Source organism: Typopeltis vanoorti, chromosome 18, assembly GCF_054136105.1.
Source record: "Typopeltis vanoorti isolate ZY-2024b chromosome 18, IOZ_Tvanoo_1.0, whole genome shotgun sequence".
NCBI classification, from domain to species: domain Eukaryota; kingdom Metazoa; phylum Arthropoda; class Arachnida; order Uropygi; family Thelyphonidae; genus Typopeltis; species Typopeltis vanoorti.
In genome coordinates this window covers 88,317,670-88,341,240 of record NC_143566.1, presented here as the reverse complement: position 1 = coordinate 88,341,240, position 23,571 = coordinate 88,317,670, and the positions used below count along the sequence as shown (strand labels likewise).

At 37.8% G+C, this 23,571-nt stretch overlaps 2 protein-coding genes across 3 annotated transcripts in view; one reads left to right on the top strand and one right to left on the bottom strand.

Moving 5' to 3' along the window:
- The window catches only part of LOC150096911 (uncharacterized), a 29,191-nt gene extending 19,179 nt beyond the window's left edge, over positions 1–10,012 (top strand). For both annotated transcript variants that reach the window (XM_090408238.1, XM_090408239.1), the window contains one exon: positions 9,432–10,012. In XM_090408238.1, the coding sequence (XP_090264364.1) occupies positions 9,432–9,699 (268 nt within the window). In that variant the 3' untranslated portion in view covers positions 9,700–10,012. The remainder of the gene's footprint in view (positions 1–9,431) is intronic.
- Positions 10,013–10,821: 809 nt separating this feature from the next.
- On the bottom strand, positions 10,822–17,832 carry LOC150096910 (protein phosphatase PHLPP-like protein). Its single transcript, XM_090408093.1, has 5 exons — positions 17,765–17,832; positions 12,401–12,538; positions 11,978–12,136; positions 11,512–11,716; positions 10,822–11,346 (listed from the first exon to the last, which is right to left on the bottom strand). Exons 1-5 carry the CDS (start codon positions 17,830–17,832, stop codon positions 10,822–10,824), a joined length of 1,095 nt encoding a protein of 364 aa, XP_090264219.1.
- Between the last annotated feature and the right edge of the window lie 5,739 nt (positions 17,833–23,571).

The window sequence follows — 23,571 nt, the reverse complement described above, 5'->3', positions numbered from 1 at the left end:
ACTAGAAACTAAAGCCAGGCAATCCAAAACTTTTTTTAAAAATTTTGTTTGTTAATAGGTGATGGGTCATTACTAAAGATGGTATTTCTTCTAGCTCTTTTTATAACCATTTCTGGTTATAAGCCCCCCCTTCCATTTTGTCTCCAACTTTCTGTGTTGAATCCTTCCTAATGCCAGCATTCTTCATCCATCTCCACTAGGTCATCCTTCATATGGATGTCACTGAGTGAGTGTCTTTGATCATGTATCGCTGCTCCGAGCAATACGTCCTGTCCATCTCCATTTTAATGTCAAAACTCTTCCCCTATGTCCAACACTTGAGTTTCTTTTCTTAAATTCGCATTCGTGATGTTGTCTTTCAGTCCGATGTTCAGCATGACTCTCTCCATTCTGCGCCCGATTTTCTCATTCTGTCCAGTTTTGTTTGGTTATTAGGCACGTCTCCGATCCATAGTTCATAATAAGGATAATGCATTGATTTGGTTCTATTTTCTGGTTTCATTTTACTTCATAGGAATTTTTTCTGTTTGCTAAAATCCGTTCAGCCTAGCTGAATTCCCCATTTTTTTCTTCATAAATGCTTCTTTTTCCTAAGGTAAAGATTCTTCCAAGGTATACATATTCTTGTACTTGCTTTGTTTTATTACTGTCTATTATTATTTCTTCTCTTATCATCAGGTTTCCTTCAATATTTGTCATTTTAGTCTTTTCGTAGTGTATCTATCCTCCTTTCACGTATATTAGGCTTAGTGGCCTATTACGTTTCGAAACCGCAACCGCTTCGAGTATAAGGTTGTTAGCCCTATGCCTCCCGATGTGTACTATGTCTGTACATGATTGTGTTCAAGGAACCGATTTCCTATTCTGAGGAGAAAAACCCGAGTTTACGGGTAAAAAAAAAAAACCCCACCTTTGTATGAGACCAGCTAACTCACCTTTAGTCGAAAGAGACCAGACTTTCTCACGTCTTGGACAGGAATCGAACCCAGGTCTTTCCGGCCAAAGGGTCTATATCGACTGAGCTACAGAGCTCACGTTATGCATAATTTTACTTTATTTGATATTGTGTTTAATTCGTTCGTCATTTCTTCCAGTTTCGTTTTGTTATTTTCTATTACTACAACCTCATCAGCATATTGCAAATGATTTTTTACCATTAATATTAATCCCTTTGTCAATCCAATCTAATTTACTCCGGGCATATGCTACTACTGCATTGAATAATTTAGGTAAAATGGTATCTCCTTAGCGTACTCCTTTATTTGAATGGGCTGCTGAACTGACGTTCATGAAATATCATTGCTAAAGTACCATCGATAAATGAAGACAGATGGTACTTTATCAATGAGATTCCTTCAAGAACGGAAGGAATATTTATGAGCTCTTTACAAGTGAATTATCCCTTATCATACGATGATGATGGTGGTGGTAGCGGCAGAGTTATTCCTACTGTAAAAATTGACAAAAGTAACCAGAGGACATTGTAGCTGATGGACGTAATGAGTTTATCTTATATCTCATCAAAAAGTGATAAATAAATAAAATCAATGTAGGAACTTTGGTGATAGCTCTTTCTGATAGTGTCAGGCAAAAGATGTGAGATCATTAAACTATCCAAATTAAAAAAAAAATCAGTTCACAGATGATTTTCATTGACCATTGAGCAACCATCCTTGCTTGTTGGAGGCCAGAACTGGTTTGGATAATGAGTTATTTTACCCTTACCCCGAATCACGCCACTAAAATGCGCTGTACGCGCGGAACACTTTAGAGGTTGCAACAAGGAGAAATATTTCGTACACAAAAGAAAAGTAGACGAACATTACTAGTGGGATGGTGAGAAATACTTTTCATGGTTATCCTTTTGATCAAAATATAGCATTACGTTCATTTAATTACAGTACAAACTAAAAAACCAGTATGTCCTTGTCAAAAAGACGTGGTTGCGTTTCATTTTTTTTTTTTTTTTTTTTTTGCTGTATGCTGTTCCATTCTGAAACACATTGTGGCATCACCCAGACAATAGATATCTTGTAAGACATCTATTCTTAACATAGTAAAAGAAACAACGAAAATCACCGTCTCGAATGCAGCATTACAAGAAGAATTTAGTTCACTAATTACTAATTTTTAACCACAAAATAAAAAAATAAAAATAACTTAACATTAAAAATACTCAGAACCGTCTTCTCCTCACCTTCATAAAACCCCCAGTCTGCCGAGGTTATTAATCACACTGCATGCGCAAAAATCAACAGTTTTAGATCGCTGTCCACAGTTATCGCTTTGAAGTCAGTTGTAGACTTCAAAGACAGAAATCACACTCACTGAATGTGTCTTTAGCTTTGTACCGTACGTGCATGTGTATACTCTTGATAATGCTAGTTAGAAATCTCAGCAAAACTTCGAGTATGCAAAGCAAATTCCTTGCAGAGGAACAGCACATTCGTACCGCGAATGGTAGTTTAGAGCCCTCTATAGCTGAGTCGGTATAAACGAAGCCCTTTGGTAAAAAAGACCTGGGTTCGATTCCCGACGCGAGAAACCTTTATTTGGTCTGTTTCCACTAAAGGTGAGTTAGTCGGACTTATACGGAGGTAGAGGGTTTTTCCACCCGGAAACACGGGTTTCCCCCCCCCCCCCCCCATAATAGGCAAACCGACCCAGTGAACACACAGGATTTACAGTCATAATATATCTATCTATCTATCTCTCCTTTTCATCTGATTCAGACGGGTTGGGTTTCCTCATAATGAGGAGTCGCGGCTAAATAATGCAGCCGGCACGCCACTCTTCTGATGTATCCCTATTGGAGGTATTCATGACTGTAGTCCGTGTGTGTTCACGGGGCCGGTTTGCCTGCTTGCAGGATGAAAAAACTCCAGCTAAACTGTGGGAAAAACCCTGTTGCCCGCGCCCAAGACCGGGTAACTTGGCTATGGCTGAGGAAGGTCCTCACATTGTCGACGGGAATCGAACCTAAGACACTCCTTCCTCGGGCACAGTGACGCACTGAGGATTTAATCTTGGGAGGGGGGGGACCGAGTTGAGTAGACGATTTACGAATGCATACTACGCATTGCATACGACCTATGACTGAGCATCTGCAGTGATCGCCAATACATGATAAGTAGTATAGAAATAGAAGACACGACATAAATAAAAAAAATAAATAAATTTTAATTAGGAAAAGATTTTTGGAAAATTTTCTAGTGTTTATTTCGTTTTTCTTTTGGAGGGGCCAGGGTCCCTTCCCTAGGTGCGCCACTACCCAGGTATATGGTTGCGAAGCGCACAGCCACTAGGCTAACCGCGCGGACTCATAATACACACACACACACAATGTCTTCCTCAAAAGGGACGGGGGAGAAAGGGGGTAACCCCATACGAATAAATAAATGGCGATTTATACCACATTGTCCGTCATGTAATGGATTCTGTTAAAATACGGAATTAAAATTCAGGTACGAATTTTCAGAGCCTTCCTGGTGGAGCTTGAATACAACTTTTTCACTCGTTATAAAGGTCACGCGACATGAAATTAATCACTCCCCGACGAAAACTGCTTTTTCCGCTGGTCACTGAGATTCCCCCCCCCCTCCCCCAATTCATCATCCAATTTGCCAAAATCACCCTAAAAAGTGTCCCTTCTCTCGTTACGCTGCTGGAATTGAAATTCCAACCTGACATAGCGTTGGTATTCTCTACGATTCAGTCTCATGTTTTTCAAACGTACATGCATCCTTCTCTGTTTCCAAATAAATAAAAAAAGTAATAAATCCTTCACGCGATTTGAATGATGAATGCGAGTCTTGCCACCAGCACGGTTTTGTTATCTTTTGTAAATCGGTTTTAATTTTTAAGACTGGCTAAAGCTCCCCCCCCCCCCAGCATTTGTTTCTCTAATTATCATTTGTTCTTTAATTATCACCGATATCCCAGAAAATCAGGAAAAAAAAACCTGTTTTAGTGATTTAATGTTTTAATTTAAAAATATCAGCTTAATTTTAAAAAAGAAAAAGATCACTCGTTGAAGGCTACAAATTCGAAAACTTGTCATATGAAAGCATTATAAGATTTCGATAATCATTTACTACAATATGCAGTTATAGAATACACATTGACTTTCCTCTTAGGAATCCACGATGTGGTTGCAGTTTAGGCATGTTATAGGCAGACCCTCAGGGCTGTGCTTCTTCTCGCTGCATCTCCCCTGGCTGAAGCGAATATTATCTTCAGATTCCAAAATGGCTATTTTTGGCATAGTAACACTGTCATGTAATTATAACGTATCACGTCGGAATCAAAAGAATTTTGACTGACTATTAGGTGCCATAATCTACAGTTTTACTGCAAAGATCTGCCTCTTTTGCATTCATTTCGAAGTTGTAGTTTTCGTAATTGAGAAGTAAATTTTGTCAAAAATCATAGACCGCGCCATTTGCCAGTTTTCTTTCATTGAAAAATGGCAGCTTCGAAGAATAGCGCATGCATGTATGCAGGCCCGGCTAGTGGCGTGTGCGAAGTGTGCAATATACACAGGCGCCGCAGAAGAAAAGGCGCCTAAAAGATGTCCAAAAATATGAGATAAGAGTTTAAACGAACAACGAATGGTACAGAATGGTACATATAAGTATGAATGTACGTCGTTTTCCGTTCGGGCCCCTTCAGATCTTCCCGGAAACGAACAAATAAATTCTGAAATTGTATCCTGGACCCGATTATATCAATGTAATTTTTGAAAATTAAAATTTACGAAAATATACCTAAAATAGTTCTTTATTTTTTGATGTATCATAAATCAACTTATGATTAATTGTTGAGTTCCGTGTAAAAAAAAATTGTATAAGCAGGACTAATCCGTATGTAACATTATACTGTTAAGCGGTTTTCATGGAACGGTAAATTTATCCTTACCAATCCCCAAAATTTTTATTATTAAGTTTTTCGCGTGATATTTACAAAAGATGTGCAGCAAAAATTGCCGAAGAAGATTATTTCTCCACTATCGCAATGTTCCCACTCAATTTGCTTTATCTAATCGAAAATTTCTATCATAAATGGTTTGAGTATTGTTTCAGAAACGCGCACTTTGCATGGGAGGCTTTTTTTTTTTTTTTTTTAATGAAACTTAGGTCAGAAGCTAATATCTGCTCAGTTCAAACACGAGATTTTTGCATATATTTTCAAACAGTAGGCGAAAACCACAAGAAGAAAATTGTGTTGAAGGTGACAGAATGGGGATATTTAGATTCTTGTTCTGCCAAGAACAAGAATCTAAATATCTTTGAACTTTCGAACTTCCAACTTTCGAACTTCGATAGGAAGTTCGGAAAAAAAAATTGTTCGAACTTCCTATCGAAGCTAAACTGTAATTCTTCAGGCACCACTCGTATGTTTCCGAGTTTGTCTTAAGGAGTGTAACCTGTTGAATGTTTTCGGCCATCATGCGCTATCATGAAATAATTTTCCGACAAATGCAGCCTGTTTGAAACCATTAACTAATGCAGTAAAAAAATTTCATTAACCATTACTGCAATTTTATTGTATCAGTATATATCACAGATAGAATACCATCATGCTTTGCTACCTGACAAAACTTCGGTTTTTAGCTGGAAACAAGTTCATTTCTGTCTCTTGGGACAACTTCTTGAGGACGTTTCTTCACAATTCTCCACAAATTCTCAATTGGGTTTAAATCTGGTTAGTTCGCCGGCCAAAGAATTAATTATATTGATTTGCCTTTCTTCGAGTCATCTAGCAGTGGCTCTTGGAAGCGTGACAAGAAGCTGAATCTTACTAAAAAGGAAATCACTACCACATAAATCTTCTGATGCCGGTAACATAAAGTGCTCAAAAATTTCTTGGTACACTTTGGAATTGATTCATTCGTACACACAATATACAGCCTACCTGGACCCTTGCGGTCACATAAGCCCATACCAAATTTCACCAAACGTTTCATGCATTCTTTTTCAAATGCTTCTTGCTTAAGACGCCATTCTTGGAAGTCATAAGCGACTTCGTCTCAGGCACACATGATTTAAAACCCATGTGAAGTCGTCTCAACGTCGTAGATTTAGATACATTCACACCTAGTTCTTTCCATCTCCATTGAAAATACCTTGCACTTCGGAAACGTTTTTTCTCCACGATATTCTTCAATCTCCTCTCATTTCTTGATGGAGTTATTACTTTTCGACCGCTATTGCAGCGATTATTTTGAAAACTCTAATTATTAGAATACTATCTCAATACTCTACTCATAGTTGCTTGAGAATATTTCAATTCCTTAGCTATAAACTGTTGAGTTTAGCCTTCTTTGTGTAGAGACACGATACGAAACTTAGCTTCCGATACGTGACTCGTTCGACCATGCTTAGCAAATCCACTGAAATCCACGCGCAAACGATTCCTCTCAACACGAGTGAGTCCCGCAGCTACTGAAATATATGCTATTTCTATGCTCTCCTCTAAACCAATGGGAAAAATCAGGAATAGTCTAATATTTTGAACCACGTTAAAAATTATTATAGTTTTGTGAATGTTTTCAAATAACAGTTTTCTTATAATATATATTACATTTTTATGTGTTTACATGGGTATATAATCCATATATAAATCTACGTACAGAGTATGCAGATTAGATTATGCTAATTCATATTTGGTAATACTATTTTCTATGCAATAAATCAGAATTGAAAATCATCCAACATATTTTCTTTGATTATTCTAATTTTTTTATTCGGAGGTGTAAACACACTGAAGAACTGACACCTCTTCTATATCGTTATACACTATCTGCCAATAATTGTCCGGAAACTTTAGCAATTACAAGTGATACCAGCAGACGAACCCTAATATTGGGTATGTCCACCTTTGGCTTTGATCACCTTCTGCAGCCTTTGAGGGAGGCTTTCCACCAAATGCGCGGCAGAGAGAAGGCATTTGTTTCTATTACTAAATCAAAGCAGCACTGAGTTCGGCGACGACAGATCGAGGAAGTGCTGCTCTCAACCTAAATCGCCGCTCCAGTTCGTTCCACAGGCGTTCAGTGGGGTTGAGATCAGGACTCTGAGCAGACCAAGACAGTCGTTTAACATTCATCTCTTCAAACCTTTCCATAACAACTGTAGCTTTGTGACATGGGGCATTGTCGTCTTCATAGTAACACGAGTTCGTCGCATAGAAACTCTACAGTGTAGGTAGCACCTGATTATCCAAAATATCAAAGTACTGAGCTGCCTTCATGAAACCACGGATAACGACCAGTGATCCCACTCCAAACCAGCTGAATGCATTCCACATCATTACTCTTCCACCACTAAACATTACTGTGGGTACAACACACTGTGGTAACAAGCCACCAGGCTGCCTCTACACACACACACACACACCCTGCCATCAGACTGGAAACAGAAGAACCTTGATTCATCGCTCCAGAGTATACCGTTTTCCACTGGTCAATTGTCTAGTTCACACGCTCTTTGCTCCAGACCAGGCGAGCTGCCTTTCGTTGTTGTGATGTTCGGCTTTTGTGCCGCTGCTCTTCCGTGGAAACCAAATAAATAGAGTTCTTTTCGTAAAGTATTAGTGCTCATCACGGTGTTACTGGCTCTCTGGAACTCATCAAGGATGGTCTGTGCCGTCAGTAGCCGATTTTTTGCGTACCACCCGATTTAACACCTTCCTGTCGTTGTCAGTCATTTTTTGCAGCTGCCCTGGGTGTTTTCCTGCACTAGTGATGCCAGAACGCCTCCATTTATTGATCACATCGCCAATAGTTGATTTAGGATGCTCCAGCGAGCAGCACTGGCACATGTGGACATGTCACCAGTGTGACAGACCGCGATAACACCTCTCTCGAAGTCACTGAGTTCACGTCTTGTTGCCATACCACTTGTATTCAACTGCTTCCTACTATCTGTACACCGGACTTTATGTTATTAACAAACCTGGAATGTTCCACAACTTCAAATAACAGGGGTGTGCTGACAATTATTGATAGATAATGTATATCGAGGATTTATCGTTAAAGTGGTTATGTAGCTTGATTGCTAGATAGCGCATGGTGCATGCTGAAGAATTTTAAATATGCTACATATCACTCTTCAGGGCTTAATGGATGGTATCTTCTTCTCTTGTATTTAAAGGTTGTGCTCAGGAACGTTTATCCATTTTGTCTCGTGTCCACACTATCTTACCCAAAGCTAGCATTATTTCATAGCATGGAAAAGTAAGTTATATTCGACCCAATCCCCCTTCCACTACCAAAAAAAAATGGAGATAAAAGTCTGCCATCAAACTATCCACCTATTATCGTTAATCCTCTTTAAAATGGAGGACATCATTAAAAGTGAACTTCACTAAGAGGCCAATTACTTAATCAGTGAACAGCAGTGAGGTTCAGAAACCCTAAATCTATACTACGTGATGCCATACTAAACTCGTAGTATGGCATCACGTGCCTCTGTCTACGGGCCATAGAAAGGCTTAAAAAAGTTCTGTACTTAGCATTTTTAGCGCATTTGATCGGGTGTGGGTCTGCTCAGGAAACAGTCGCCATGATAACAGACAGAGAACCATCGCCATAGTTTTTTCCCACCGAGTACAACTTTCAACTCTAAGAAATATATCAATAGATTCACCCACACATGGCATTGTGATCCTATGACATTTCATGGGTGAGGTCATCATAAAAAAATCACATCGGAATATAGGCACACGGATTTTGTTACTCCACCATACCTCAGTAGAATTCTTATCCGTTTACTTCTTAGTTAAAAGAATATTCTTATTCAGGTTGCTTAGAGACCAATTCAACAATTATGGAAACTGTTGAGATCTCACATATCTTATCCTATTTTAAAAGGCTAACAACAACTGGTTTCTTTTAAGAAACTAATCGTTGGTTATGTACTCATTTGGAAGCCCTAACAGGAAGGAAGGCGTGAAGCTTAGAAATCACGATTTACGGCCTGCAATTTCTCATCTATACCATTGCAAAAGTCACCAGGAGCAGTAAGAAATATGATACAAATGTGCACCACACGTGATCAAGACTCTAATATTCTTTGTTAAAGATTCCGTTTTTTTTTTGTGACTCTTGTCTTTGTGATTTCTGTGAGGAACCATAAGTCTCAGTAAGAGTGTCCTTTCACCTCGTAATATGCTAATAAGTCGTCTTTTATTCTATTCATACACTTCGTGTGCTTACCATGTTCTGTTAGGAAATAGCTATTGAGCGTATATTTGTGAAGAAGGTCTTTAGATCCGAAACTGTATCTGAAATCGTTGTGTGATTTAAAATAGAACGCGCTATCAATTATAGTATGTGAGACAAACCTCAAACTGATGGGCTGTTTTTATTTAGATGCATCGCGTGTTTTTTACTTTTTTTGGTGTGATCAGAGAATGGATTTCTTTTGCAGATGCAACAAGCCCGACTCTCTCCGAGGGAAAGTGCTTGCGGAAGTCGCTCGTCAGGATATGAAATGTACCAAGTCTGGAGGATCGAAAGCCGTCATGATCTTGGCATCGATTATCTTGTGCGTGCTCATCATCGCTCTGATTACCATCGTGTACAGGATGCAGAGGCGCAAGGCGCAGTACCAGCAGAAACAGAAGGATTCTCGCAGGTATTTGCAGGTGACAACCGACGGGGATCACGTGCACTACGACAGGAGGTTTGAAAAGTGATTTTTCATTAGACTGAAGAAGACATCAATAATGAGAATGCAATTGACCCTTTCTATTCATTTCATCCGTCATGTTTCCAATAGGCGTCACCACTACTTGAATGATGCAAAAAAAGCAGAACTGGAAAGAGTCACTTTAGTGGATTCAAATCTGAACATTGAAGAAGCATTTCTGATGTGATTTGCAACGAAATCTTTAAACAGGATTATGTTCGATGTGTCACCATTTAATGTAAATTCTGTCAAGTGCGAATGAATTAATAAATGTTTATATTATTTAGTATTAAATTATCCAAATGTTATTACTAGATAGTATTTATTGGGTAATATTATTTTATATTAAATCACACTTCCATTGTTAAGTTATTAAGGACAATAAGGTTTCAATGTTGTCCTTCAAGAAGCAGCATCTCTCTCTTTAGTTTAGTTTAGTGAAGTGGAAAGCTTGCAAATACTGGTGGTTTATTGGGAATTTAAACTGTTTCACGAAATACTTAAGAAAAGTAGATCGATTCCAGGAGCACCTTTGGCTACGCATCACCACGTGAATTTCATTGCAGTTATTGTTGATGCAAGGAATTTTGGTGAGTAAAATAAAAATTTTAACTTCATCTCTCCTAGGTTGCCACAACACAATTCGAAATCACTGTTGAATGAAATCCCCCAAATCCCGTTGGCATATTTGTTTACAAACCATAATTTTGCTACACATGTAATGGAAAGAAACGATGAAAAGAGAGTTCCCAGTCTGGTATTCTTCTGTGATAAGACACCGTGTTGGCCAAACAGACTGAGTGTCGAAAGAGAGATTTAATAAACTTTTATTTCTGCTGAATGTACAACGAGGGATGTTCAAACACGAGAGCTCGTGTTGATTTTTAGCATATAGTAAGAATCCCAACAGTGGCTCGTTCTGGGATTTAAATTTACCAACTCTCAAGTCTCTTATTCTTATGTCGATTTGAAACAAGTTGGAGTTGAAATGACGGAGGGCAATCTGCAGCGAACATGGAAAACAAAGTCGACGATGAGCACACCCCTCTTCCTTCGCCGTGCTCTTCTCGGTCCATCGAGGAGTCGCTCGATGACAAGGAAGCAAAACTTCCGAACTGGTTCCATGCAACTACGTGTGTCCTTTGACTGCTGATCGCTGTAGTGGCGGTCTGACACGAAGATGCGAATGCTGTGTGGGATGAGGACTCAAAAAGGATCGGTGAATCGTCTCCAATTCCTTGGTGAAGAGCATTTTGTGGTTCTGCTCCAACATGAATTCCCAGCATCGGAACTTCTCGCCGTCATCCGAAGTGTCCTCTTCGTTCTTCTCGGTTGCACAGTTCACTGGCGGAGGCAACTCAACAGGCACTTCGCACAGACGGAATCTGACAACAGCTACGGTTTCCGGATAGTTGTTTCCAACCGAACCCGCTAGATGAGACAAGGATTTTGCCATTTGACCAGGCGTTTTATTGGCTCGTAGCTCTTCTAACACGTCGGCCACATCCATTGCCTTCAGAAGAGCTCCGCTTCCAATCACAAGAAACCTGTCTGTTGAATGCAGACTCACTTCGGACAGTTCAAAGTCCTGACCATTCACAGAACAGTCCCTAGATGGCGCTAAATGCTCGTTCTCACGGTATAAAACACATTCCTGCTAACACAAATAGGAAAAAAAAAACAATTACTGATTTGCTTCCTATAATTAGAGTTATTTAAAGTTTCACGAATTCCAAAACCCCTTAAATTAGAGGAGAACATTCTGGTTTCGTCAATTGAGATGCAAAGCCACTCAACTTCAATTCCGTATTTCACTCACCTTTGCGGATGTTCCGTAGGACGTTCGTGACCTCCTCCCTCCGTCTCTGAGAACTTTGTTGCCTTCTTGACTTACGACGATGCAACTCGCAGCAGAAAAACCTAGGCTGACCAGGCGAAGCGAGCGACTGGCGTCTTCCGTAGGAATAGAAATGTGGCAGAAAGTCAAGGAAAGGTCGCAGCCAGGAATGTCGGATTTGGCCAGCCTACAAAGACAGCGAGAATGAAAAGCAAATCTTTGCTTCTCAGAAGCAAATTTCGTTAACGGGAGTGGAAGAACGAAAGCAAGTTTCGTTTTGAATGAAGGTTTCGTCCTATGAAGGGGAACTAAATGGGAGGCAGTTTCTCGTTCTGTTTTTGCTTATGGTTATTTTTTATTTATTTATTATTTTTTTTGAAATAGGGAAAGAGAGAAGAGACAATTTGGGAATTAATAAGGAGAATTAATCTGGGAATTAATAACTTACCCAGAGGCTACTGCTTCCAGATTGTTTGGATCTTTGTATTCATCTTGGCCTTTGATCATCTCAGTCAACTTGTTGATTGCTGCAGCTACACGTGCAGGATCTTCGTGTTGAACCAACGCAAGCATGACGTTGCTAGAATCTGCCGAAAACACGAACAACCTACGGAGAACAATAATACTCTGTGCATTTGCCTTATCACACCACCTCACAAAGCATAAAATCTATTTCTCTAAGAATCACTGTTTATTTATTTCATTTTTTTTTTTTTTTTTCAGAGTTTGTTTGACTTTTGAAGCCGTCGGAATGTCTACCATTTGCATGAGAATAAACAGAAAATTTTCTTATAAACAAACTGACAGATCTTCACAAACGTTTTGTCAAAACGTCAGTCGCAAAAATTCTAAAAGCTGTGAGGAATCTCACCTGCACGTTCCTGTAGGGCTTTCGGAAAATCCAATGCTCCAGGGACACGTAGAGTCGCATTCAACCCTCTTCGATTCGCTGTTCGGACCCACTCGGCCTGTGCAGCTAATGTCCACGATGTTCACACATCTCTGGTTGCTGAACAGAAAAAAAGAAAACAAAATCCTCTATTATTATAATTATTATTATTAATATAACTTAACCACTAAATTATGCATCTGAAATGCTTCAATTTGATAAAAATATGGATTAGAATGGAGGATATTGTGGATCCAACTGCATTTTTTAAACGTTTCGGAATTTTACTTACAGCTGAGAATAAACCTTCGGAATAGGAGTTGCCTTGGCTTGCGCTGCTTAAAGAATATCTCTGACCAGAAGCCCGTATGTTTTTTTTTTTTTTTAATTAGATTTCAGTGGCTTGATAGTTGTTTCGAACTGTTGGTGCTCATCAGAGACCAGGCAGAAACCTAAAGAGAGCAAAAATTCTCTCTGTTCAATAATACCTTAACAATCGCATGTTAGAAAGAAAGTAATCCATCATAAGAGTTTCTACTAAATTTAGGTTTCTGCCTGCCTGTCTGGTAATAAAAAAAGCAACCATCTCCCGACACACGAACATTATCAAAGCAACACAAAGAGTTCATGTTGCCCAGTATAGTGCACCGTGCATCCTAAAATGACACTCATTTTATTATCTGAATTGTATTATGTATAATGGTGTCTCTGTCTCAAGAAAAAGTCTAAACATCCGAGTCCTTTAATCGGATGCAGTTAATATCAATACAATACAACTTCCATTTCCTTTTTAACACATTTTCCCGCTATCTATCAATAGAACGCATTTATTCAGAAAATTCAAAATGCAACTGTAGATATTTGGCATTTCTCTCCACTCACCATTTTGTCCCCATTGAAGTCAAACAAAAGGTTCCAGTATATTTCTAGTCAACACAACGTCATTGACTTGAATGTTATCGGACATGCGTAGTGTGTTCTGCACATGCATGTAACAATGGTTCAAAATTTCAGTACATGAAGTGTCACAATTCAGCTAAATTCTAAGCTGTATAGAAGCACTTCTAATGTTTGTTCAACTCGGTAATGAATAGATCAATTCAGTACCGAGGAGATTCTCATTTTTTTTCTTTATAATGCCCTCAAACTTATTTGAGGAACAATAATCTAAAAGTGAAATAACTTTAAATAAGAATCATGAATAACAAATATCACTAAACTCTATCTTCCCAAAGCTATGGATAGCATAAGGATAGACATTAGTAGACATTAAAACACACAATGCTTTCGTTTGGATAACTTTTTACCTATCTTAGAAGGCAAAAAAAAAAAAAAAAAAAAAGACTTACCATAGCGCTTTAAAGTCTTCGTTTTCGATGACAAGGTCAAAGTTCGACGATAAATCGAGGTAAACGAGAGATGGCGTCGCCAGAGAGTTCACATCCAGCTTTTGAAGATTGTTGCACGCAACATCCAAAACCTGTGCATATTGAAATATCCTCACATTAACACTCTCACGGGTTTTCACTATGCTAGCAGATTGAACAATGACACTTAAGTTAAAGATTTGCTTCTAAATTTATACTATACAAAATTAAAACAAGTATGGAAATGAAAACAGAATCAAAATTGGAGCTTTTCGCTATAGCATTCTTGCAAAGGAACAGCTCTAAACCCCCAGAACTTTGTTTATCATAAAAGAGTTGTTTAAATTAGGAAATCATTTTACAGAACCCAAACAGGTGTGCCAAATTTTAAAGAACAAAAGGAGACATGAATTGGCAGATAAAGAATTTAAAGATTCAGTACGACACATCTTACCACTGTATTCGGGATTGCACCAAGGACTCGCGCCACGCAAGAAAAGCTCACTAAAGTGCAATTCCTGTTTTAAGTCAAGCTACAAAAATCTCACTCACCTTCAAATGTCCATTTGAAACCAGACGGGGAATTGTCTCCAGTCCATTGGAGTGGATATACAGAAGCTCCAGATTTTGAAGACGTTGTAGGGACTCCGGAAGTTGAGATATTGCATTTCCAGCCAACGAGACTTCTCGCAAAGAAGACAGCGCTTTGAAGAAGCTGTGGAAATAAAACTCGGGTAATGAGCAATGCATTCAATACGGGTAGAAATATCTTATTCATGTTGAATTCATAATTATGATCCGTGCAATTAATTCCCCCCACACACACACACACATACACACGCACCTTTTAACTTTTGAGTTTAATCACAATCAAGAATTTTCATGATCAAAATATCCGTGGTTTACACCACGATATTAATTATACCATGGAACATATTTATGGTGTAATTCCTTTTTTTTTTTTTTTTGAAATTTCAAAATTTCAACTTTCATATATTTTTTAAATTATCCCATTAATATATATATATCTCATTTAACGATCATGTGTTTCCTGAGAATGTGACCCCACATTTTGTCACATTTTGTGCCTTTACATTAACTAGTACCAAACGACATAGGCAACAATCCTCAATGGTTCTGCCAGAAGCGCCATCTAGTGTCAATGTTTATTAAAATATATGGAAGATAATATCAAACATTATTATCATGTTTTAAATTCTCACTACGTGCATTAAAAAAAAAAAAGTAATAAAAATGACTACTTGAATGCAATACGGTATATCGCTAAAGAGGAATGAGCAGAATAAAAATATATAAATAAAAAAAGGAACATCGAACTTCCCAAAATTTTACTTAACAAATCAGCTGAATCAACCATACCCAAATTTAATATGGCAACACGGCTCTCCACCCAACAGTTGGTGAATGCCTTTAATGGAAGATGATTCATAAACCTGTGTATGAACCTGTGTGAGATCATCATCATCTTACTTATGAGACGCTCAAAGTGGTTTGAAAAAAAAAAAAAAAAAAGTCGCACATTTTGTTTCTAGGATTTTCTGCTTGTACCGTGGGTGAGATGGTCATTAAAAATTAAAAAAAAACCTAAATAAACAACCTCAACAGTCCCAAGTGGGTGGAACACACATAAAATATAAACATTTCCATTTTTGAAATGGTATTATTCAATAAATAAATAAACGAACTTCAAATGAAGAGCACTTTTAAAAGCAAACTTTTAAAAACAAACAGCACTTTTAAAAGTACTGTTTTTAAATGTATCTATAATGTCCAAAAACTGACTCGCTTGATGCTAGCCTTTGTAGCGTAGCTGAAAACACGATGCGACATACGCTTTCGGCTTGAAAAGAACCAGTTACATTCTTAACAAGAAACCGGAATATTTACATAGACTTTTTCAACTGATGGTGAGTTAACAGGTCTTGGATTGAGGTGTCATCCATCATAATGGACGAGACCTCAGTTTCCAGGTTAGCTGGAATTCGGAAATAAAAAAACTTAGTCTTTCGAGTGGACAACAAGTTTGGCAAGAAAACAAAGTTTAGTGAAAAGTGAAGGAGCCGGTTCCCACTTACTAGGATTTATCGCTCACACTCCACTCCATTTCACAATCCATCCAAGTTCATTTCCTCCATTAAGTGCATTTTTCAAGTTTTCTGGAATACAAATCCAGCCACGTCCATCATGAAACTGGTTAACTTCCTTTCACTAGAAGGTGAGTTAAATAATCTCATCGCTTCGTTTCCAAACTAGAATTGGATGTGGGGTCTTTTCCATCCAAAGGATACAAGTTGAGTTATCTTATGCATGCGCTATTTATTTACTTACTTATTTGCTCTTTTTAATGTCTTGAATTGAAGTATCAATCAATATGCTTCAAAAGATTGCAGAATCTCTCTCCAAAATAATTGTCCCAATTATAGCATTTTCAAATTTGGATCATTCACTTCCAACTCACGCACAATCCACATGCCAGTTCAGGAAGGAGAGAAGATTCTTTTTTAAATAAACAAATAAAAATTCAGCATTTTGCTCTATCGTTTTCAAATGCTTTATTTTGTTTCGTACACCATAACTTCTTTCGTTGCAAAAACCGAAATCAAAGTGAACAATTTGTGACTTTATGCATACATTTAAACGCAGAAAAGGATTGAACACAATGCCGAAGACAGCATCATGAAGTTTCAAAACTGGGAAGAAATTTTTGTGGTGAAGAAGGCAAGCAAGAAGAGAATAATTTTCAAGGGAATAAGTTTCGGGAATTTTGGACTGCTATCATTTATCGGTAAAAAATATATACTTAATGTCATTTTTTTTTTTTAGGAATGTTTTTATGTACAAGTAACAAAGCTATCCCCTCATTATTAAGTACAAGTTCCAAATTCATTCGATCATAATCATATTTCCCAAACAACTCAGAAGAGAATTTGTGAAGATACTTACCCATCCGGAAGCTGGTTGATATTATTGAATGCTAGATGGAGGATGTGCAGACCTGCACACCTTGAGATCTTCACGAGATCAGAGTCTCTGATGACATTCCTGGAAAGGTACAGTTTTCTCAGCTTCGGACAAACATCGAAAGATGGCACGTGGCTCAAATGATTGAAGGACGCGTTGAACTCTTCCAGGCTGAAATGGGAGAAGTGAATGAAGTTGTCATCTACAGACAAATAACTTATGTAATAATAATTATTATTATGAGCTGATTCCATGTAATTATGCTAATCGGAAGTACTTTTAAGTAGTATAAAAAAGTCTGCATTTTTGTAGATGTCGCTGCATGATTAAGACAACATAATCATGGCGCGATATCACATAACAATAAATATGAATTGAGACTTCACACGACGTCACTCGTAAAGAGAGTTTTTTCCCTTGTTCGAGGTTCAAGAATTTTTAAGATTCTCTAGTGGGAAATACATGCACATACTTTTATGCCTCTTTTACATTCTTGATTTGAATGTGAATACAGAATCCTGAATATATTTTCTTTGAGAACTTCAGAAGTTACTTGCTACGCTTGCGCGCGTAGCAATATGACACTGTGGTAAACACAGTGCTGCTAGCGTCCTTCGTCCTCCTAAGTGCTACAAGATGGATTTTTATTATTTTTTACACAAAATAAGAAAACTGTATAGGATTGTTGATGATAAAACTAAATATTACAAGCAAATATAAATAAATTAATAAATATATTTATATATCGAGAAAAATTGGTGTGTAGTTTCCGCAGTGCCTATGCACGAGCAGCCCCTGGTTTCCGTAATCAGTTTTCTCGAAAAATTACATATTGGAAAATCTTAAAATAAACTAGTAATGTTTTTTAATATTAGTGTTTTACAGTGTCTATCATTTTGTCAAAACAATTATTTTTTGTTTCTATAAATTTTGAATGTTGTCTCATAATCATAAAAAAAAAGCTTTTTAATTTAATGTTTACTTTATTATTTTATACCTTGTTGGACCACTGTGTCGACGACCACAGGCATTTAGTGGTCGTCGACACAGTGGTCCAACAGGCATTTAGACTATGAAAGATAGCACGAAATTGAGTGCGTCCTATAGTGTGAACACAGTTTTTTTAATAGCGAGCACTTCAACAACCTTCGAAACGACAATATACGAAATGAATTTATTAAAACGCGTGAAATAAGTAGAAGGTAGAATTAATGAAGCCTGTTGGTGGTGTAATGAAGAAGAGGGAACAAACCCACTGAATTGTTTGTATCAAATTTAATTATTAGAAATCGCCCATGCTACAATGAAGCAGCTATTAGCCAAAAAGCAGGACAACGCCCGTCAACAAACACATCTTTTATGCACGTACCCAGTGACTTTTTTTATTTTTCGTAAATATATTTTTTATTTATTTATTAATTTATTTACACTCTACTCGCTCACACCCAAATTCAAAACTCACTCAACTGAATTAAAATCGGAAAGATTAAACAACACGAATTAAATTCCGAACAGGTGTATAACATTTGAACAAATTAATGTTCAAAATGGCGTTCTAAATTCTTTGAATAAACTATTCCAGTCTTAGACCTGCATCAGAAAAAGTGCATGGGTTTTTAAGTTTAAAAATGATAAAATTTTTTCTAAGGCATAACACATTTTTGTCTTACTTAGAGTATGGAAAGTGGAAGAGGAAGCTGTTCTTACCTCTTTAGGGACACAAAGAGACTGTCTGGTAAGTGCGTTATCCTGTTGTGTTGTAAGTGGAGGCATCTCACGCTACTTAAAGCAGAGTAGGGCGGAATCCCCACCAGAAGATTGTGGTTCAGCTTGAGAACTTGAAGGTTGTTTTGGCTACAACTAAGAAACCTGTCGAGGGAAATGATCTTGTTCAGCTGGCAAATGAAATGACACTGAGGTGAAAGAACAAACACTTTTCAAGCTATTTTACTTTGTCGCAGTGATAGCATTAAAAAAAAAAACAAATAAAAGCTTTGTGCAATCCAATAAAGCATATTCGTGTAAAAATGCAAAATAAAATACAGTGGCTTACGGAATGTGTAAATGAAAGAATAAAATAAATAAAATTCCTTAAACGTTGATTTCTGTGTTCATGTTTCTTGGTTAAACAACCGTGATGCGACACCTTTTGAGATATCACGTGGTTGTTTAACCAAGAAACTCATCATGTGGTGAGTTTCCTTAGTATAACAACTCTTCTTGTGCATTGTCCAGAAGACGATGTGAATAACTTATAGTTGCACAGTTATAATACCTCACCAAAGAAATCTTATTACTCAATCCGTTACTGAATTACGGCATTTCAGAAGATTGATCAAAATATTTCTGGTTTGAGCTTTAAACATTTTTGCACTCCATCCAGCTTCTAACCCTTCTCCCGTTCGCATTACTTGTGTGGACACTTTACGGAAAGCAATGTGGAATTCCTTTGCAATGTTTCTCTTCCTTATAGACGTCAAGAGTTTTAGTTTCGTTTTTCAATAACGTTTTGGAGACTCAGCGACTTAAGTACAGTAATATTTGTTGACTAAACACCACCAACTGAAAACAAAACTTGCGATACTCAATAGCTCACAGCAGCCAGCGATGACGAGATCCTCAGTGGAACAACGCAGGTAGCGATGAAGTCCTTTGATGAGGAAACATTTTCATTCTGTAGCAACATAACAAGTAGACCAACAAACCCAAGAACACACGCAATTAAGTGAAGTATACACTCCACCATTAGCTTCAGTTACTTTCACGTAACCCAGAAAAGCAGTCCCAGATGAGCACAACAAGTCCGCTTAGATTTTTGTAAAATGAGAAATATTTATGAGGGTGTGCTGAAAAGTAGTGATAATCACCATCAAAATGTCTGGCATGTCTTCTTATATATCCTAAAAGAAAAAGAACAAATTATTACAATTTGATGAAACATGGGGATTAAAGGGTTTTAAGATATGTTTATAATAAATTTAGTTTAATCCTTTATCCAAGTGTAAGCAAATAAAGTTTGCGCCTGAAGTATTTTCAGGACTGAGGCAACTCGTGGTAAAGGTGGGCCAAACTATCATCACTACTTGTCTTAGTCTCTCCCATAATGCAAAGCACATCTCCTTGCAGACATGTATGCATTAAGGGAAGGACCACTACCCAGACCGGTTTCGACCTTTATTGAGGTCTCGTCAGTGGGAGCCAGACCCAGAGGTGGTGATACTAAGCTGGAAGCAATGGAGAAGTCATATTTTCCTATACTAGTTGCCAAAAGGTTGCTCACCTTATTATTAAATTACTCTGGATTTAGAGAAATATGTTGGAAGTTTTTTACCACTTGATTATACTATAATAAATTTAGTTTAATCTTTTATCCAAGTGTAAGCAAACAAAGTTTTTGCTTGAAGTATCTTCAGCATTGAGGCAACTCGTGGTTAAGGTGGACCAAGCTCATATCACTACTTGTCTTAGTATCTCCCATAATGCAACTGACGAGACCTCAAGAAAGGTCGAAACCGGTCTGGATAGTGGCTCTTCCCTTAATTCATAGCAGTATATACATGTCCGCAAGGAGATGTGCTTTGCATTATGGGCGATACTAAGACAAGTAGGGATGAGAGCTTGGTCCACCATCCCTACTTGTCTTAGTATCGCCCATATGTTCTTTCTTGTGGTTATAACGGTTACTTTAATATCATTTTTGTTCTAGGTGTTGATCAAAACATTTCAGCCCCCTTCCTCGTATACACTCAGAAATCCAGAAAATTTTCAGTTGTCAACATGTGACCTTTTCTGCGCTGCACATTTTGAAATGGCTAAATAGTTTTATTGCATCAGCTTTATTTCGTCATAAAAAACCATCCAATATTAAAATGTAGTCAGACCAATTTTGTAAATGAAATTTCTCCTCTGCTACTTTACATGCCGATTAGTTTTGTTCATTTTGCCTTCATTGAACTTATTTACAGTGACGAACTAATGAGGAGTCATCCGTTGATCAGAGGAGCACTTGAGAAAAACTGACGGAGGCTTAGTTTTGTAAGGGAGAGAAAAAATAACAAAGAAACAAGTAAGAGGAGGATCTTCAGTGTAATAAAAGCACCCACCAAAAACGAGATGAATGAACAGCGCGACACTGACCTGTCAGGAAGAGATTCGAGTCTGTTATGGCTCAAGTCCAATTCAACTAAGAGTGAGGCTTCGCATATCCACTTGGGAGGATCCTGGAAGTGATTCCTGAAAAAAGAAAAAAAAAATTTTAAAAAGGCAAATTGCAGAGAAATTTCGCTCATCTTACAATAAATCAAATACTGAAAACGAAATATTTCATTGAGGGAACATTCGCATAAAACACACACACACAGACACACAAAGCACATAAGAGGAGTCTAAAAGATCTAAGTTTGCATCGCTGAAATCACGAGAATATGAACTCTAGAAAAAGTATTAATCGAAATCTGCGATCTCTGAGATGGGAATAACCAAAGAATTTTAATTCCTGGATCGCTCAGGAGCAGAACAATCTGTCCCAAAGAATTTAACGTTTGAGATGGCTTACGCTTTTGAATCCATCCAGAAATTAGTTGCGGTGTTTACGTCACAGAACTTTAAAAGAAAAATCGCGTCGGATACTTACTGAGACAAGTTGAGCACACGGAGGGAAGATGGTGTTGACAGACACTCTACACGAGGCAGATCTGAAAGGAAAGAAATTAAACTTGCATTCACACAATCGTTTGAATCACAATTAAAAACTTCATTCCAAATATAGACAACTATGGCTTGTCAAACTCAGCAGGTGAAGACCGCACTGAGATGCTATTCGCAGCATGCATAATTATTCGAGACTAGAGTGAGGAACCTGTTTCAGTAGACGGTCAAATTCGATTGAATAAGCCCCTTATTAGGTTGCGGCGTAAAGTATATCATTAAAAAAAAAAATCAACTAACGCCTTTTATTCCCTAATAGGGAGTAGGCGAGGCCTTTATATCCTATCTAGCTTTTGGAGACTGAGTGGGCAGTTCAATCTCCACCAGTAGCCAATCAGAGATAGCTGGCCCATGTCTATCATCACTGTAACAAATAAATAATAACGAGACGTGTATGAGTAAGCACAAACCCCTTATTCGTCCTCCACTTTTTTCGACCAAGACATCGAATAGATCCGCCATTTTTTCGCCATTAAAAAGACGCCCACGTTTAATAATGTCGGGTGAATTGTCTTTAATTCATTAGTGCCTATTATGAGAAACTGATTAACTTTTTAACCAAACAATATAAAACGACAAAAGATAAATTTTGTTTTACATTTGTTATTTTGTATTATGCATTTGCTTTTGAATTCATCAAACTTCTAAAGCAATTTCGAAGAAGCCAATACAATTTAAGGATATTTTTTTTTTTGCATCTGCTTGCTGGAACTAAAAGCCACCTAGCGTTCGGTTTTGTGCAACAATTGGCTTTGACTCCAGCTTGTCGCTTCTGCCAAAAAGTGGACAAATCAACACTTGAAGTCAAAGTGTTGATTTTCCCACACGAAAATTATGGTTTGTTTGCGAGTGAGTGCAAGAGGGCCGCACTTGCGACAGACAGACAGATTTCCTCATTCCTGATCTAGAAACCGATGATCGTATAAATTTTAAAACAAATACGGAAAGAAAGTAGCACTAGCTAGAGCAGTACACAGAAATTTAATCCAACGTAAACTTACTGTTCGTGGATGCGTTCAGGATTTCGAGAACACCTCCGTACACCCACAGAACGCCGAGGTTGTTGCACGAGCAGTCCAAGTACTTGAGGTTGACGAAATTTTCCACACGAAGACGCTCGATGTTGTTGTTCTGGATGGTGAGAAGTTGCAGACTCTGTGGAATAAAAGAACAGACGATTGATTCGTTTTTACACTTCTAAACGACGTTTCTAGAAACAACCACAAGCAAGTTGAACTATTTCGCACTTGTATTCCACTTGCACTTGCTCCTGGGAAACGTAGATTTTTCTTTCGACCAGACAAACCAGCTCCTGTGAACACCTATGGCTGCGGACATCAAATATCCACCCTTAGGGGATGAAGCAGGGAACTCCATGAGATTGAACTTACGTTTCGTTTGGTTTTGGCATGCATTATTCAAATTTTGAGGCACGGTGCCATCCTGCATTGCTTTTGGAATCTTGTTAATAGTAAAACAAATACATCCCAATATAGCGCAAGACACAAAAGCAAATAACCGACCAAGACAGATGAATTATAATCCGGAGTAGCGAAGAATGAGATGTACATAAGTTGAATCTATCCTCGTTGATAAAGCATGATAAGACAGCAGCAAAGAATGCTGGCACCAATAAAACGATTTTTTTCTGAGAAAAGATAAAAAATGAATTAAGAATCATCTCAGACAATGATCACATTAACGTGATGGAAGAAAAGAATTCAATGTAAGAAAGGGTTTTCGATTTATTTCGAAGTTCTGTATATTTCAGCAAAGCGCTTGATACACTTCCCCATAAACGTTTGTTAATTGAAACTCAGTGGTTGCGCGTACAAGAGAGGTAGCGCCACTTGGTAAAGGCACAAAGGCAAAAAAGGCAAAGGAAATGCAGCAAAGAGTGCGGTGCCAAATGACTAGGCTTCGAAGGGGCCTAAAATAACGCCAGATCTCTGTCCCTACCCCCACCAATCATTTATCAACTCAATCCACCAAGTGTTACACATGGAGGCTTTTTGTATGCATGCAAAAAAAAAAAAAAAAAAAGAACAATTGTTTTTCCGAAGGCTTACGCATCATCTTCATTTCTTAACTGCTATT

Bases quoted from the DNA above. Each gene is read 5' to 3' on its own strand.
- LOC150096910 (XM_090408093.1), bottom strand. From the start codon at position 17,832: ATGCCTGTTGGACCACTGTGTCGACGACCACTAAATGCCTGTGGTCGT. The intron at 11,717-11,977 runs GTAAGTTATTAA...CTGTCTTTGTAG, and splicing joins CTGGAAGCAGTAGCCTCTGG to GCTGGCCAAATCCGACATTC. The intron at 11,347-11,511 runs GTGAGTGAAATA...TTGTGTTAGCAG, and splicing joins CCTACGGAACATCCGCAAAG to GAATGTGTTTTATACCGTGA.